General features: G+C 37.5%; 1 protein-coding gene and 1 pseudogene across 2 annotated transcripts; both read left to right on the top strand.

The window, feature by feature from the left end:
* The first annotated feature begins 447 nt into the window (after positions 1–447).
* LOC132273639 (magnesium dechelatase SGRL, chloroplastic) lies at positions 448–6,436 on the top strand. 2 transcript variants are annotated; one of them, XM_059774630.1, is made up of 5 exons: positions 448–905; positions 3,110–3,286; positions 3,508–3,591; positions 5,650–5,796; positions 6,034–6,436. In XM_059774630.1, exons 1-5 carry the CDS (start codon positions 735–737, stop codon positions 6,151–6,153), a joined length of 699 nt encoding a protein of 232 aa, XP_059630613.1. In that variant the 5' UTR covers positions 448–734; the 3' UTR covers positions 6,154–6,436. The 2 variants fall into 2 exon arrangements, with proteins under 2 accessions (XP_059630613.1, XP_059630612.1); XM_059774629.1 differs by having other exon boundaries at positions 449–905; positions 3,508–3,666.
* Positions 6,437–16,411: 9,975 nt separating this feature from the next.
* Positions 16,412–16,510, top strand: LOC132275661 (small nucleolar RNA R71; annotated as a pseudogene).
* Positions 16,511–17,767: the final 1,257 nt, after the last annotated feature.

Below are 17,767 nucleotides of genomic sequence, written 5' to 3'. Positions count from 1 at the left end.
AATTTAGGTTCAGTTTGGTTAAGTGTAGCTTAATTATAAAAGATAAAAGAATTACCCATTTTTGTTTTTTTTGGGGAAACATCAATTTTTTATTTTTTATTTTTGTCACCAGCAATGTCTTGATTTGAGTGGCATGTCATTCCCTCTCTGTTTGAAGATTCAAATCCAAAGAAGGACACATGTTTGAATATAGTTACTTATAGATAAATAATAATAATAATACTACGTAATAAAAGAGGAGGCAAATTTCCTTGCCTAGTTGGCAGGCCAGACAACAGAAATTTAAGTAGTTTGGAAAATAACTTTTGAATTAGACTATGGGTTGCAATATAGTGTCGTGTTTAGGCCACGTCATCACATTATCCACACAAATTTAAGTGGTGTGAATTAGACTATGGATTGCAATATGACCTATATATTTTTACAAATATGTCCAGGAGGAGGCATTCAAAGCATGTTGAGGGTACTTGATGGGTAAGCTCTGTATTGTGTTTACAGGAATGAGTGGTGCCCCTAGCTTGACATGGATTCTGCAGGTCCACATGACCCCAAAAAATTGCAGCTCCAATTCTCATCTTCCTGCATCCACACACCTCTCTCTCTCTCTCTCTCTCTCTCTCTCTCTCTTATTCTCTAGTTTCTCTCTCTTCCAATTTCCAGTCACATTCTAGAGAGAGAAGATGATGGTGGTGAGGAGGGAAAGAGAGTAGTGGAAGGAAAAGGATGAGTTTGTTATGCAGTCCATGGCCTGTCATTTTGCTCACTATGCATTTTCATCCTCACCAAACAGAGATTACTGTTTTATCACCAAATGCTGCAATTTCAAGCCCTCAAAGCCTTCCTCACCTGTTATGCTTTCTTCCCTCAGTGACAGGAGACCCTCTTACAATACCCTTGTCTTCCAGGTTCTCTCTCTCTCTCTCTAAAATCTTGAAATGTTATTTTGTTTTGTGTGGTGTTATTTGACCTCTTTATTTGAATAGTTCTTTCTCTAACTTCAAATCCAATTGGTGGTAGCAAATTTACAATGTCATATAGAGGACATTAGATATATATATATATGAAGAAATACATATTATGTGTAAATTTACAGGCATTCATCATTTGGGGTTCCTAGCATGCCAGTATCACTTGGTTGAGTTTTTATTTTTCTAGATTAACTTTTTTCCTTTTTTTCTATTTATGGAGAAATTTGCATTTTCCTTTTTTGGTGGCTAAATCACACCCACACAACAATTTTTGTCCGATTCGAAACCCGAGCCTCTGAGTTTTCTTTCTTTTGGAATGAGGAAGAGATACTACTTGGACTAAGCCCTTATGCTGTTGCATGAAGATTGAAAGTGTGGAACAAATTCTAGTTAGAATTGTTATATTTTTTGGGGAAAGAAATAGGAAGTAGTGTGAAAAAAGAACAATTTTTTTATGCAGCACCATAGATTTGTGTGGAAGACAATCCATGAAATGGTTCGACAATTCACCAATTGGCCTCAGAATTAGAAGTTTAGAAGAGCATTTAAATTTTGCATAAAATAAATTGTTTAATTGTTCAAAATCAGAATGGAGGACTGGTTCCTTTTGGATTTGCAGAAATTATTTCCTAAGATATACAAATGAGCAATGTGGAAGTTTTCTAGAACCATTTCCTGCATCAACAATTTTAAAAGAAAATATACAAAAAAAAAAGATTCCAATGCAGGGTTAGCTTAAGATTAGGAATACCAGAAAAAAGTAATTAATATTCTAACATAAAAATAATAGAAAAAAGAATTTATCCAATTAAGTGAACGCGTTCATGGCAACCGAGAAAATTTGAATGTCTCTTTTACATGCTTTTCTCCCTCAACCATAACTTCTACCTATTGGAAACCAAGAAAATGTGTGGTCTTAGATAAGCAAAGTAGGAAATAGGATTTGTATAGCCAATCTCAAGTAGTTGGGATAAGACTTTGTTGAGTTGAGTCGAGCTGGAAGCGTAGAAATTTTCAGTTGAAAAGTTTAAATTATTAAAGATAATATTAAGATTGTTACTATTGTGTATTCTACAATTAATTGATTTAGTGAATCTGCCACAAACTAAAGAACACAAGGAAAGAATCCTCAGAGTCTCAGACTAACATCTTCCATTGTTGACAGTACAATTTATTTATTCTGAAAAATCTATGTTCCTCTCTTTCGAGGACTTTAAAGGATGAAATGAAGGCTAACCAAATAACCTTGTTGCTTTTGCTGCTGCTAGAAATCCAAAAATACCTAACATACTCCATCTTGGCCTCATCATCACCTAGGCAATACGAACATTAGTCTCATATTTGACTTACCGATTCTTAACTAATCGACCTTCTGTTGAACTATAATCCCTTGCCATTAAACAAAGCTTGACGGAAAGTGTGGTAAACAATAGCATATACTCTTGTTCTTTTACCTTCTCTCGAAAGAAAGTTGACCAACTTCTTGATCAATTGTTTTTGCTCACCATCCAAGCCCCCCATGTAGCTGAGGATTTCGTTTTTTTGAATGTTAATTTATTTGTAGATTCTTAAAGGCTATATTGAGATAGTATATTTACAATTAATTTCCTGTATTTTTCGGCAACGCTTCATTTCTTTCCATGTTATTTCTTTAGTGAAAAATTAAAAATAAAAGGTTTTGCTCCTAGGGACATGACATGCCTCAGAGCTGCAACTGTTCCAATGTTGTCACACTTTAAAGAAAGAGTCAATTAGTAGAAAATTAAATTGGTTGGATTAACACAATTTCAGTTTCCAGTGCCCATTCCCTAATACATCATGTAAAGAATAATACTTTTAGAAAAATGGTAACATGTCGAGTCTTTATAAAAACAATTTCTGCCCTGAACAGTGGCGTTGTCAAATCTTCCATTCCTTCGTAGATGCTGGGCAGCTAGCCAAACCACGTAAATCTTGGACCGTTGTCGTGTCTTTGTATTATTCTTAATTACTTTCGTTGTTGATCATGTGTTTTGCACGCAACAAAACACAAAGAGCTGAAATTCTACAGTCATTTTATTTTGATACAAGTTGCAAACTGTGGAAATTTTGCTCACTAATTTCCAATTTGGTCTGAACTTTTGTCTTGTGGTTGCTTTTAGGCTGTGAGGCTTTTGGGTCCTCCAGCACGATTTGAAGCTTCGAAGCTGAAAGTTGTGTTTACGGGAAATAAGATGGATAAGTATGCTAGAATTTTGCCAAGAACCTACACCCTCTCCCATTGTGATTTTACAGGCAATCTAACATTGTCAATCTCAAATGTTATCAGTCTTGATCAGGTACCAATTCTTACCATTTATATATATATATAATTATATATTCAATAATTCAAGTGAAAATTATTATTTACCTCTTTGCTTTACAATTTACCTACCTGATGTCAATGCTGCACAAATAATCAATTTAGCTTTGATTGTCCAAAAAGTTTGTATAGCTTTACGAAGAGCATGCCTTTGGAGGTCTTCTTTAAATGTTCGTGTTATGCATGTTTCCATGGCAGTTGAAAGGGTGGTACAGTAAGGATGATGTGGTCGCAGAGTGGAAGGAAGTGAAAGGGGTCATGCATCTAGATGTCCATTGTTATGTAAGTGGGCCTAATCCCTTACCAGACCTCGCTGCAGAGTTTAGATACTACATTTTCTCCAAGGAGTTGCCTTTGGTAAGTTCATCTTATTATGATGCTGACAAACAGTTATTCATGGTTCCATTTAGAAAGCAGTGGCAACCCCAAGAGATCCAAATGTTATTAAACGATTACCATGCCGACACATTAGTGACAGCAAGCAATTAATCAAGTGTTACATAACTCCATCTATCTGATCCGTTCAATGACTCAGAGAGAAATTTTTGAAAATGGGCTAGCCCGGTGCACAAGACTCCAGCCACTGCACGGTTTGGAGAGGGCGAGATATTCTCCACACGTGAACATGTTGTTTCTCATTTCGACCTGACCTTTAGGTTAAAATGAACAACCTCACTGTTGTGCCAAAATCTGCCCTCATATTTCTGAAAATTCTACCTCAAAAAATAATCCTAATAATAATAAAGAAACCTTACCGGTCATTGAGTATATACATTATAGAAAACACTGTCTACCCAATTCCCATTTACATCAAGCTAATTCTTATATATAAACCTTATCACTTCTGATAACAGCTATGGATTTAGTAATTGTACGGAGGAAAGAGTAAGCACTTTTGTGTTTACTGTGCAAGCTTCACGTCAACTGGTTATTAACTTATAAAGCTAAGCTGTTACACATCAAAATTTTCCGTGGTGTTGATTTATGATGGACAATAGATGGATATAATACAGCGGAAATGAGCGAATTTGATATTAATTTGATATCACCATTTATGTTTATGATAGTTGAACCGATGATGTTTATGATATTACTACATCTTCTGACTATGTTCAATGCTCTTACACAGTTTGTAGAAGATTGGCTTCCAATCATATTCTACTTGAACCTTACATTGGCAATCATGGAGTTTAGTGTTAATAACTTCTGGGAATCCTTCCGTGACTTCCATCTCAGCCAAAACTCGAACATACAATCCCCGTTCACGACACAACTTAATATCATCCATGTATAAAGGTTTTGCAATATTCGAAACTACCTTTGAAATAGAGGTACCACTACGTGCATGCACTGGTAGATCATATAAGTTCATCCAAACCGGCACCGTAGCTAATATATCTCGTTCCAATAGTATACTCTTATGCCACTTCTTGACAATCACTGCTCTCCCCTGATAAGTATGCAACCTTGACATGATTTGCACTACATCTTCATCGTCTGGTAACCGAACCTGAAAAAATCCGTCTTTGAGTGAAACCACAACTGCACTCTTATTCCACCTATTCTGAACGTAACTCTTGAAGTGGGGATAATAGGGCTTGGACCCTAGTACGTAACATACCACAGAGTTCTCCCAATATCGCATCTCATCTTCAATATCTTCATCTTCAATGATCACACACTCCGTGTTCCGAATCTCACTGTAATATGTTAAGGGAGTAAACCCTGATTTAGCAGATCCATGGAATAGAGAACTCCATGAAGGGCGAGTAGGAGGGGAAGTTGTTTGGATTGGGACACCATCCATGGCCAAAGAGGAGGGGAGGCCCTCCTCCATTGAGGTTGTCTTCCCTGCAAAACCCTAGGTAACCCTAAAGTTTAAAAATCGCCTTTCTAGAGAGAAATTTTTTTCGAAACAGCACAAATTTGATAAAAATATACTAATAGTAATAAATAAACCTTACTGGTCATTGAGTATATACATTATAGAAAACAATGTCTACCCAATTCCCATTTACATCAAGCTAATTCTTATATATAAATTTTTATTACTAGCACTAAGCACTTCTGAGAACAGCTATGGATTTAGTAATTGTACGGAGGAAAGAGTAGGCACTTTTGTGTTTACTGTGCAAGCTTCACTTCAACTGGTTATTAACTTATAAGCTAAGCTGTTACACATCAAAAATTTTCGTGGTGTTGATTTATGATGGACAATAGATGGATATAATACAAAGGAAATGAGCGAATGTGATATTAATTTGATATCACCATTTATGTTTATGATAGTTGAACAGATGATTTTGGGCTAAATTAAAATCATTTTGTGTCACAATCCAGGTACTTGAGGCTGTGGTGTGCGGTGATTCTGTACTTTTCAGAGAGCATCAAGAATTGATGGATGCTATAGTTCGGGTTTATTTTCATTCTAGTTCAAAGAAGTACAATCGCGTCGAATGTTGGGGCCCTCTTAAAGATGCTGCAAAGGTAACTTAACACTGCATTCATGATTCAGTATGCATAGACACAAAATTTATACCACATTTGCCTTTTTGATTATCACACTCAGTAGGCAATCCAATTACTTTAGAGTATATCTTAATTGAAGTCATCCAACCATGAGCATAAGCTCATTTTTATACTGGTTTTACATTCAAAATTTCTATGTGAAATGTATGTAATACAAATGAAAAGTCTATATTGATCTATAAATTTACTTACCAGGGAAAACGAGAAGATCAAATCCATGATTTACTGAGTGGAAGTAAGGAAAGTTCCCATCCTTCCAAGAACTGGGGAAGTCCAAAATCGATCTTCCAAGCTCTTGTCACCTTCCTTCTTTGAATATTATAAGTACAGCAACAGTTCATCTGCAACTCTGATCTGACTCCTCCAATGCTGGTATATACTTCGAGCACTGGAGTTCATTGAGCTTTTAAATTGGGAAATTCAGCATTTTAACATTTCCCATCTCAAGTTGCATACACACAAGGATTATTTTCAATATCATTTGATTCTTTTGTACTTATCATGAACGGGAATCTTGACTCAAAATTCTTGTAATTCAAGACACTTTTCATCCATCAATTCATTGCTGATCTACATGTATTGTTTCTTTTTTGATTCATTTCCTACATTCTGATCCTTAGCATGCGTTAGATATAACCGGAAGGAAAAGGAAAAAAAAAAAAAAAAAAAGAAGATGACATTAGTGATCAAAAAAAGAAGGAAAGAACCGTGTTTCAAAAAGATAGTGGAGAAAAAGAAAGGAAGTGATTTTTTTATTTTGGGAGTGATAAATACAAAATTAGAATCCACTTGTTATTAAATGGAATTCTGTTGACACCAAGGGGGGGGGAGGGGTGAATTGGTGTGTAAATTTTTTCCAACCTTAAGCTTACTTCCATAAACAAAACTAGTAGTAAAATCAATACATTCATTTAAAAGGGAGATAGAATAGTGGAGGGCTTGGCTAGACATATGAATGATAGAAAGATGGACCCGTGTAGGCAGGGACGGAGCCCTAGGTTAAGAGGAAGAATAGTATTGCATTTGAATTGGGCTAAGAGAAAGAGTAGTGTTGCATATGGACCGAGTTGTGAACTGATGTACAGTAATACTAGTTTTTTTTTTTTTTTTTTTTTTTGACTTGGGCTATAGCCCAGGTTAGCCCTTAAGTAGCTCTGCCCTGCTTGTAGGGTTCTAAATCACCCAAATTCTACCGAGATAAGAGTGATCATAGTTATGAATTAAAGACAAGTGATATAGTGAATAAAATTAATGTTGGTTGGGTTAACTTTGGTTTCAACAATTCCTACCACATCAAGTTTATAGTCTTTGATAAAGATTTCTATTGATGTATATAGATTTGTAAGGCCCAAAAAATGTTCCTCATAGCTGCAGTGAGGTAGAGAAAAAGAGGGCGGGGTGGATGGGATGTAGCAGCAGCCACTCAAATGGTAGGACCTCGAGGGGTTTTTTTATTTTTTATTTTTCACAATAGTCTACCCTTGGTTTGTGTACCAAAAGATAATACTGTAGAGTTATGATGAATGTGGCCAAGTTTTACATTTAGAAATTGTCACTACTACCTTCCACTAAAAATATAGTTAGGGCAAGTAGGGATCGTCTCAAGGGATTGGTGGCTCGTACTAGATTGAGAAATCAAGATTAGGGTTAGTAGGTCGAGTGATCAAAAGATTGGTTGGTGGTTGAATTACACCAAGATGCAATTTAAACTAAAGTAGGCAACTAAATGTAATGGAGAGAAAATAAGAGAGAGATCTTGGGATTTAGAGATCACCACTAAGCATAACTTTTCTACACGCTTAATGAATGATTAATGAGGGGGAAAACATGTATTGCAACAAAGTATGTGTGTGTGGTTGTTTCAACAAGCATGGATGACAAATTAAGCATATATTGTCTAAACAACATGGTGGATAGCACAACATATCAAATTAAGCCATTAATCATTTCTTTAAGCTCACAACCAAACACACCACAAGGTTAGAGATATATGCTACTTGCTTTCATAAGTATGGAACATCAAACAACAAGCATGGATTGTCCTCCCATTTAACATCTAAACTACAACTACACTACAATTAAGCTAATGACATGAAATTAAACTAATTAAACTAAGGGAGAGGTACAAGCTATCAAGAAATGAGTATGAACCATTAAATAAACCACAAGAACATTCCATTAAGCACTATGCCTTGACAATATCTAAATCTATAGCATTAATACACATAGACATACATTAATAACACAAGAAATAGAGACAAACACATAAACATCTATTCTAGCATACATAGACATATAGATAGAATGAAATGATCAATTGGAAGCATTAAACCATATAAATCATTGAATAAACAAGATCTATATATATACAAGTGTTAAAACATGTATCACAATACAAATCCCCTCAAAAATACGTAAATCAAGATGTCGAAAGCATGCTTAGGGCTAATTCTAGCCCCAAGAGGATGTCTAACCACTCATTGATGGTGTCCTCCAACCCTCAAGGGCTAACTCTATGGTAGAGATTGCTCCTCTTCTTGGTTCATGGAAGAACTCCAAGCTTGTGTCTCTAGCCTCCTCCTCTCCTTTCTTCCTTGCTGAGGTATGAAAAATTGTGCCTCTCAAGTGTATCCAAAATCTCTCAAGCTCTCCAAAAGTATATCTCAAAAAGTGGTTCATATTCCTTATATAGGTAGGTCAAATATCACCCCAAATGAGCTGGGCTCGTACATCAACATTCCTCCAATGATTGGATATAAGACAACTTTTAATGAGCTGAAATTTGGATTTTCTAGGGATTTGGGAAGTTCGATCGATCAAACTTGTGGTGAGATCGATCGAACTTGTGGTGAGATTGATCGAACTTGGCTGAGATCTATCGAATTGAAGCTGGATCGATCCTCTATGGTGGCGCCTTTTTGGATAAAAACAAATATGAGATAGTTTGAAGATATTTTTGGGAAAAGGACAAAAGTGGTTGGTAGGGTAGTATAGCTGGATAAGATCTAGCATGTCGATAAGGACAAGAAAGTTCGATCGATCAGAGAATCAAGTTGGATCGATCGAACTTTGAGATCTTTGAATAGGGACAGACATGGCTCAGATCCATCTTGAAGTTCTGAGATCGATGAAAGTTGGATCGATCGAACTTTTCTTGAGATCGATCGAACTTTTCTTGAGATCGATCGAAGTTGCTGAAATTCCACAATTTGCTTCCTTTTGCTCTACTTTGCTCCTTTCTTTGATTCATCCCAGAATTGCTTCATTTCTGCTCTTATTTGGCTGAGTTAGCTTATTTTAGGGATAAGTACCTAAAAATGAAAATAATACAAAATCAATCTAAAGTAAGAAAATAAGATAAATAAATATTCTAGAATACCTAAGCTTAAGGGGTTTAAATGCGCACTTTTTAGCGCTCATCATACCCCCAAACTTAAATATTGCTAGTCCCTAGCAATAAAGTAGAAAGTAAAGGAATGAAATGAACAACTATACAACTATGAACTAGAAAGCAATAAATGGATAATACCACTTTCGTAGGGAACACGATTGCATTTAGCATATGCAACAAGCCTTTTAAATCCCTAGGTTACCCCTAGTGGACGAGTGAAGTCTTGTGAGGGTTTCCAGAAATGATACCCACAAACATTAAGCTCATTCTTTCAAAAGAGGCACCAATATTGCAAACAAGCATTGGGAGAAAACTAACTCAAGTATGCAATTTTTCAAACATTTCCAAGCAATCTCCCAAAATTTCAACATCAAGCAAGCAAGTATGGTCCTCCACACATCAAGAAAATGATCATGAAAATCAAAACAACTCTAGAATCCTTTTTGAGTGGACCGGTATCAAGTATGTTGCTATCTTAGCCAACTAAAGAAATGATTACATCCTTAACCTTAAACTAGCACACAAATCTAGTACCAATCATCAAAACAAAAAGTGAACCTTTTATTAAAGCTTTATTGTTCTAGGTACACTTATTCTTTTCACTCGATTTTTTTTTTTTTTTTTTAAGATCAAAGATGGAAGCATGGTGCAATGTGTTGATCTATTAAGCTTTCTAGCAATCCATGAGGTCGAGCGTTAGGTCAATGACTCCCAAACCAGACGGCTTTAGGGCACTAGGTGTTCAAACACCCCTAAGGACTTACAAGCTCAAATCAACTAGGCTACAAATCAAGACAACCTCCATCTAATCATTTCCCACTTCTCACCTTTTTGGGAGAAGTCCTCACTTTTTTTCTTACTTTTGCAACTTTTTCTTTTCTTTTCTTTTTTTTTTTGTATTTAATTATTAACCTAAAGTTTGGGCCCTCCACTTTTCGGTGTGAGAAGTTCAGTGCTTGATGAGGCTAGAATCCCGGCTACTTAGTGAAAAAGGGGTTGTTATCCACCTTTATCAAGAATGAAAGCTTTCAGTGCACTACTAGCCCAATTGGGATATAACCAATTCAATAATCAACAAAGCATATACCCCACAAATGAATGCTAGTGTGCGCCTGTGCTAGTGTAGAATCCTAAAGTGAATCTCAAAACAATCACAAAATCAAAATGATATAGACCACAAGTACAAGCATGATATCAATCTTTTGAAAAATTTACCCCTAAATGGCATCCACAAGGCATACAAGGAGTATTGGACTCTCAAGTCAATCAATTTTAAAATTCTAAGCAATATAGTCCTCAAAAAATCAAAATCATAGCTAGTTATGGACCAATCATAGAAAATCCCTCAAATACACAAGTCGTGCTAAAATTTTTGAAATTAAAGCAAATACTGCAAATCACATTATTACCCCCAAACTTAAATGGCACAGTGTCCTCAATGTGCAAAGAGAACAAAAGGAAAGAGTATATCAGTACAACTATAGCAAAGATTAGCCGGGACAGGAGTATCCAAAGTAGGTGGCATAGCCCCCCCAAACTTGGGATAAACTGTGGTCCTGAAATTTTGGTACTTGGATAAAACTCATCAGCTAACAAAAGGGATAATAACAGTGCATAGTGGACATGCAAGTGTAAATGGGATAGTAATTGAAAATAGAGAGAGGTATAAGGGTGGTCCTGAAAATTTTGGGCAGTACTCTCTCTCACTGAAGTCACTGGGATGCACCTGATGGAGTCAGTCACAGATAGATATATCAATAGAAGAATATGACATCCAAAAGATCATGGATAAAATAGAAAAACAGAATAAAGTACAGTACATCTAGTGAGATATCAAGGCCAACAGACTGGTCACAAAAATAATATAACCGTATCAAAAATATGCAGATATCACAGATATATAAGAGGAGTAAGAAGATACGGACATCATGAAAAGGAGGTAGGAAAGGCAGGGCGCGCTCCGCGGATGTCTCTGGATAGATCTCTGAATGCAGTCATGACATCCGTGCGGAGGGAAGCAATGTCAGCTCTAATGGAGACAGTCCCTGCGCAGATAGAGACTACAGCATCCTCCAAAGCCTGGAGTCGTTCTCCAAAGCCGGGTATCTGTGCTGGAGCCTCGGGTACCACTAGAGCGGGAGAATAATGATCCTGAGCCTGTTCCTCATCATGAATGGGCGACCCAGCCAGAGAGTGATGCTTCTGGTCCTTTGTAGGCTGCTCTAAATCAATATCCATGTGCATGGCAGGCGGATCGACTGGTATATCGTCCGCCGCCTGCGCTGCTGCTGCTGCCTACTCCATCTCCTCTCTCTCTAGCTCCTCAGCTACCTAGGCAGCGTCGTCCTGCAAACTCTTAATAAGAGTGTTGTAGCTTTTATCCCAATCCTTCTTCTTGAATGAATAGGCCCCAGACTCAGTCTGCTCCCGTAGCTGGAAGGATAGCGTTGGTCTCTCAGAATCTGTGTGATGAGATGGCCGAATGGGAGATACTTAGCCCTTTGGGGCTTGGCCTTGCTGATGTGGTCAACATACAGCTTCATCATGACGCTCCAAATAAGTGCAAGAATGGACAACCAGTGCCCTATATAGAAGGCGTATAGAGCTGTAAGGTAGTCGCCGCGCCTCTGTGTCTTGCGGCCGGCCATAAAAATATTTCAATATAGCACCGAATCGAAAAACCACAAGTCGTCTGGCAGATAAGTCCGGGTGCGAAGGTTTCGCCATCGGCATAGTGACCTATGAGTAAAACGGCCATGTCTGCATATGTGGGCCTCCATAGAGTAGGATAGGTATCCTGGAGATCGGGAGGGCAGACGTGTGGACAACGGCAGGATCTGGAAAGAGTGTCCACCGTGATAGTGATAGGATGGCCGTCGATGGTAGTCCGCAGCTCCGCCAGGTTACTCGGGGCAGGTAGGAGGTTCTGGAAGAACATCCGGACCAACCTCGGGTACACTGGGTATGTGACTGGGGCTAGTATAGCTGAGATGCCCCTCCGGTCTATATCGTAATATGCTGCTCTAATAAGAACAGACCGGGAGAAGTAGTCCACGTCAAAGACTGACTTGTGCACCACTCGAAGGCGTGAGTATCTATGTAATGGCAGGTCTAAGTGCTAGGATGGCTGAGCTGGCGGTGGTGATGGAGATGGTATGTGCTCAGCCTTAGCGTCAGTCTGTGAAGAAGATGCCTCGGCGGAAGACTGTAGTCGACTGTCAGCTGGAGACTGAGGTGGAGTGGGCTCTGCTGGCTCCTCATGAATGGGGTCTTGGTCATGAGATGGACCTGCCTCATCGTCCAAACTCTGCCTGGCCCTGCGGTGATAGTGTCCGCGAGCTACAGTCTTGACCCTAGCCATGGCCTGCAAAATAAAAAGAAAACTTACAAAATGGGAGTCAGTGCCAGCATAAAGAATTAAAGCACAGTTGATAGAATCATGTATGTCAAATAGGATAGATAAAATAGATAACGAACATGAATCTATGCAAGTGATAAGAAATGAGTGACATAATGTGAAGCATGCTAGACAGTATAAGTATAGAATGCATCCAATGTGGAAAACACAGGCATTGGGCATGTATGAGATAGCATGAAACACAAGAGATGGTGTGTGAAATGTGTGAAGTAAATCTGTGAAGTTCGATCGATCATAAAAATGTGAGATTGATACAAGTTCGATCGATCGAAAACAAGTTCGATCAATCGAACTATGAGGTGAAACTCGAAAAGTCACAGATCTGTGACGTGGATGGCACGGGGCCTTCACGAACATGGTCGTGGGCCCATCAACACAACAAACATCAATCCTAGTCACTGGATTCGGTCCATAACTTCTAAAATCAAATAAAATCCAAAATCTATACAAAACATATATACATATATATACACAGAGCTCAAAGCTTCATCAATGGAGATATTCACCATCATAACAATTTAGATCTAACATTTAAAACATATATGCATCAAATCGAAGCTTGAAATCACAAGAGTAGGATTCGGATCTCACCGAAATCAAGAGAGAAGTGGAGATGCGAAGGGGGTGAGATGCGAATGAGATCTACGATGGAAGAGAGAGGATCAACGCCTGGGATGGTTACCGGAGTCTCACCGAAGATGGAGAAGAGTTGGGATGCAGCAACGAATGGTGAAACGAGGGTTTGAGATCGATTCTTGTGAAATCGATCGAATGATCCTAAATCAATTTTTAAAAACATTCCCTTACCAGTTCGATCGATCGAACTGAATCCGCAGATCGATCGAACTGACATCGATCTCTCCTCTTAAGTGACAAAATATTTTTGGGATTTTTTTTTTTGAAAAATAAATATAAAAATAAAAATAAATAAAATAAAAAGTAAAAATATTTTTAGGATTTTTTAAAAATTATTTATTATATATATATATATATATATATATATATATATATATTTTAAAAAAAAAAATCAAAGTCAAAACAAAGTCAAAATTTAAAATCAAAGAATAAAGATCGATTTCACCAAGATTGATCTTAGAATATTTTCGATCGATCGAGAATGCAAAGATTTGAAGAAATGTTCGATCGATGAGACAGAGAGGCTTTTGGATATAGGTGGATGCAGGTTCAAAATTTTTCTAAGTGTTGGAACTGCAGATCGATCCAAGATAAAGTTGGATCGATCGAAGAACTAAAGATCGATCTAGGAACAAGTTCGAACGATGGGACAGATAGCTGAAATATGCAGGTTTTGTTCGAACGATTGGACAGAGAGTGATTTGGATGCAGGTTTGATGCAGGTGGGAAGTTCGATTGATCGAACTCATTTTAAGATCGATCGAACTTATGCAAAAAGCTCAATTTCAACATAAGAATGCATGCAATTCTAATCACAGTTCCTAGCAATGCATATGAACCCAAAGCCAATATCTAGACTTCGTAAAAAATGAAATTAAAGATAGAAATGAGGGAGGAATAGGGTTTTGACACCCTACGAAATGTCTTGCTAGTCTTTAATGTCTCTAGCAAGATGTTGGGCTCTTTTAGTTCGGATCAAATATCTTGTAGTGCATCCCCTCCTTGATGGGGTGATAAGTGTTTTGAACTCCACCCAACAAATGGTTCCCTAGAGAAGTTGTTGGATTAAGCTCAAAAGACGTTTTCGGTCCTTGGTCAAAACAATCTTTGGGCTTCCATGCCCTTTCAAAGGAAGACTTTGAAACAACTTTATTTGGTTTTAAGGTTGAAGATGGACTTTTTGGAATTTTGGTTTCAATTAAAGACTCTATTCCTTCACATTCATGGTTATGGCATTTCTCTACAACATTCACTTCTTCAAACTTGTCAAATGAATTGGGGGTCGGATTAAAAATATTCAACTTTACCTTCATGTGGCCAAATGAAATCTTCATTATCCCCGTCCTACAATTAATGTTGGCATTCACGATTACCAAGAAAGGACGGCCAAGGATAACGGAAATTTGGCTTTTAGGATTTGGGACCGGTTCTGTGTCAATGACAATGAAATCAACGGGAAAGAAGAATTTATCAATTTTAATCAAGACATCCTCAATGATACCCCTAGGTTTTTTGATTGATCGGTCGGCAAGTTGTAAAATTACCGACGTCGGTTTCAAGTCTCCTAAGCCTAATTTGACGTACACCGAGTATGGAAAAAGATTAACACTTAATCCTAGATCAAGAAGAGCCCGATTAATGATATGATCTCCAATGATGCATGAAGTGGTAGGTGAAACGGGGTCCTTAAACTTTGGAAGAGTGTTATGCTGCAAAATTGAGCTTACTTGCTCGGTTAAGACCACTTTCCTAGGTTGGCTTTTGTTCTTCCTCTTTTGGGTGCATAAATCTTTTAAGAACTTGACATAAGCCGGAATTTGTTTAATTGCATCCAAAAGTGGAAGATTGACTTTCACTTGCCTAAACACATCCATAATTTCATTTACTTTGGCCTTTTGCTTGTCATTTGAAATGGATCCTTTTAAGGTATCCGGAAATGGAGCTCTTGGCTCAAAAACCTTTTCAGAATTTTTCTTTGAAATCTCTTCAACACAAGAAGTTTTCAAATAATTTTGTTTTAAATCACTTCTTAACAAATCACTTACAAGATTATTCTCATTTGAAAAATCATGCATATGCAATGAATGAGGAATAGGATAAGAAATGGGACGGGTGTCAACTTGTGGTTGCACCGGTTCACTCTTTTCATTGGACATACCCACTTGGTTATTCACAATCTTCCCACTTCTCAAGGTTGTCACCGCATTGACATACTCTATTATGTGACCTTCCGATGAGGAATGAGTCTCCACAACACATTGTTGCTTTGGTGGGGCATTCAAAGGCATTTTTCCTTTCTCTCTTGCATTTAATGTGCTAGCTATTTGCCCTACTTGGGTTTCTAGCTTTGCAATGGATTGAGAGTGAGAATGAAGTAATTGTGTGTTTGCCTCTAAAGTGCCTAGAGCGGTCAAAATTTTCTCTTTAAAAGCGGGACTCCTAGCATTTCCTTGAGAATATGACGGTTGATTAGGAAAATGAGAATTAGAGAATTGGTTTCCTTGTGATTGGTATGATGATCTAAAACCTTAGGAACTTGGCTTTGTAGTGGAGGTGGAATGTAATTCCCTTGGAAACCACCTTGGGGAGGGTTTGAGCCTTCCCCTTGGCTTTTTCAAGAGAAGTTCGGTTGATTTCTCCAACTAGGATTATTGTGATTGCCATAAGGATTGTTCCCTTGATTCACAAATGCTGCATTTACTTGTTCATGATGCTCATTTTGCTCATGTCCATGGGGACAATTGGAAGTAGAATGTAAAACACTTGAACAAGTCATACATGTCTCATTAGATGCATGATAGGAATGGTTAGGGATGGAAGATACTTGATTTGCCGAGTTTTGGTTGATCAAGAATTAATCAAACCTTTAAGATAAAGATTTCATCTCGGCAGCAATTTCATTGGAATGGTCAACTTGATGTAAGCCAACACTCTTCCTTCTACTTGAATTCCTACGATTCTTAGAAGACAAAGTTCGATGCAAAGAATTTTCACTCATGCTTTCATAAAGACACTACACGTCATCCTCATGCCTATCAATGTAAGAGCCACCCATGGAAGCATCAACCATGCCCTTGTAATTGTTCGATAAGCTCTCAAAAAAATATTAAACTAATTGCCATTTGGGCATGTCATGATGTGGACACTTCCTAAGCAATTCACTAAAGCGTTCACATGCCTCATAGAACGTTTCCCCATCCCCTTGTGAAAACTCTCGAATTGAGGTTCTCATGGCATTGGTCTTAGAAACCGGATAGTACTTATTCAAGAACTCTTGTTGCATTTCTGTCCAAGAAGTTATTGAAAAAGGTCTAAGATTGTTAAACTAATATTTTGCCTTGTCTTTAAGGGTGAATGGAAAAAGTTTAAGCCTTAAGACCTCTTCCGGCATGTCCGTGTATCTTACGGTGGAACATACTTCAAGAAACTCATCCAAATGCTTGTAAGGTTCTTCACTTGGAAGTCCATGATAGTTAGGAAGCATTTGAATGGTTTGTGGTTTGATTTCATAGTGGTGTGCTCTAAATGGAGGCAATTGAATGCATGTGGGTGCATTGTATTCATTAGGCACATAGTGATCTCTTAAAGCAAGGGGAGGATTAGCAATTGGAGGTGCAACACGGGTACCTTGATTGCCTTGAATGATGGGAGGTGGGGGAGCATAGATTGGCATTGGCATTCCCAATGGAACTTGGTCTTGTTGTTGTGGTGGATGAACAAATGGCCTCAGCATACCTAATGGTACTTGCATGTTATCTAATGCACATTGGGGTGAAGGATGCATTATTGGCCTCAGCATACCTAATAAGTCCTCCACATAGTCCTCATTATGTCCTTCCATTAATGAAATGGATTGACTAGAACTTCCTCTTCCCCTAAGGTTTCGAACAACAGATTCAAGATAAAAATTTAAAGGGACAAGAGTAGGTCTCAATGATCTACGATCATGCATGCACAATGCAACACAACAAGCAATAATGGCAAACACTTCACCTTCATAACAAATCAACAATCAACAAACTTCCTCCGCATACAATGATCCATGATAGGCGTGTATTTATGGACTTATCGTTGTCAAATACACTCCATATCAACATATAAAATACCTACAATCATTTAACTAAAAATGTTTAATGGCAAGTAGGGTCGAACCACACATTCAAGGTGAGTTTCTATTTCCGAACAAGAGATTTAAAAATATTGATTTTGAGATTTGTCACGAACTATGGAAATGAAATTACAACTATAAAACATTACAACACTTGAATGAGAAATTAAATGAGAATAAAACTTGTGGAAATAACTTGCATTAAATTAAATAAAGCTTTAAAGAAAATTACACAAGTAATTAAACTTTCAAAAACTATAACAATTTTTAACTCTCTATTTTCTATCTCTAACTTTCTACTTTTTTTTGAATGCTCTAGAGTCGGCTATTTATTGCCAAAATTGTGTATCCACAATTGTTGCTTTCTAATCTGACT

Source organism: Cornus florida, unplaced genomic scaffold (assembly GCF_030987335.1).
Source record: "Cornus florida cultivar Cherokee Brave unplaced genomic scaffold, ASM3098733v1 CherokeeBrave_3.0.0_Hap2_Chr09, whole genome shotgun sequence".
Taxonomy (NCBI): Eukaryota; Viridiplantae; Streptophyta; class Magnoliopsida; order Cornales; family Cornaceae; genus Cornus; species Cornus florida.
This window is presented reverse-complemented; position numbering and strand designations above follow the sequence as displayed.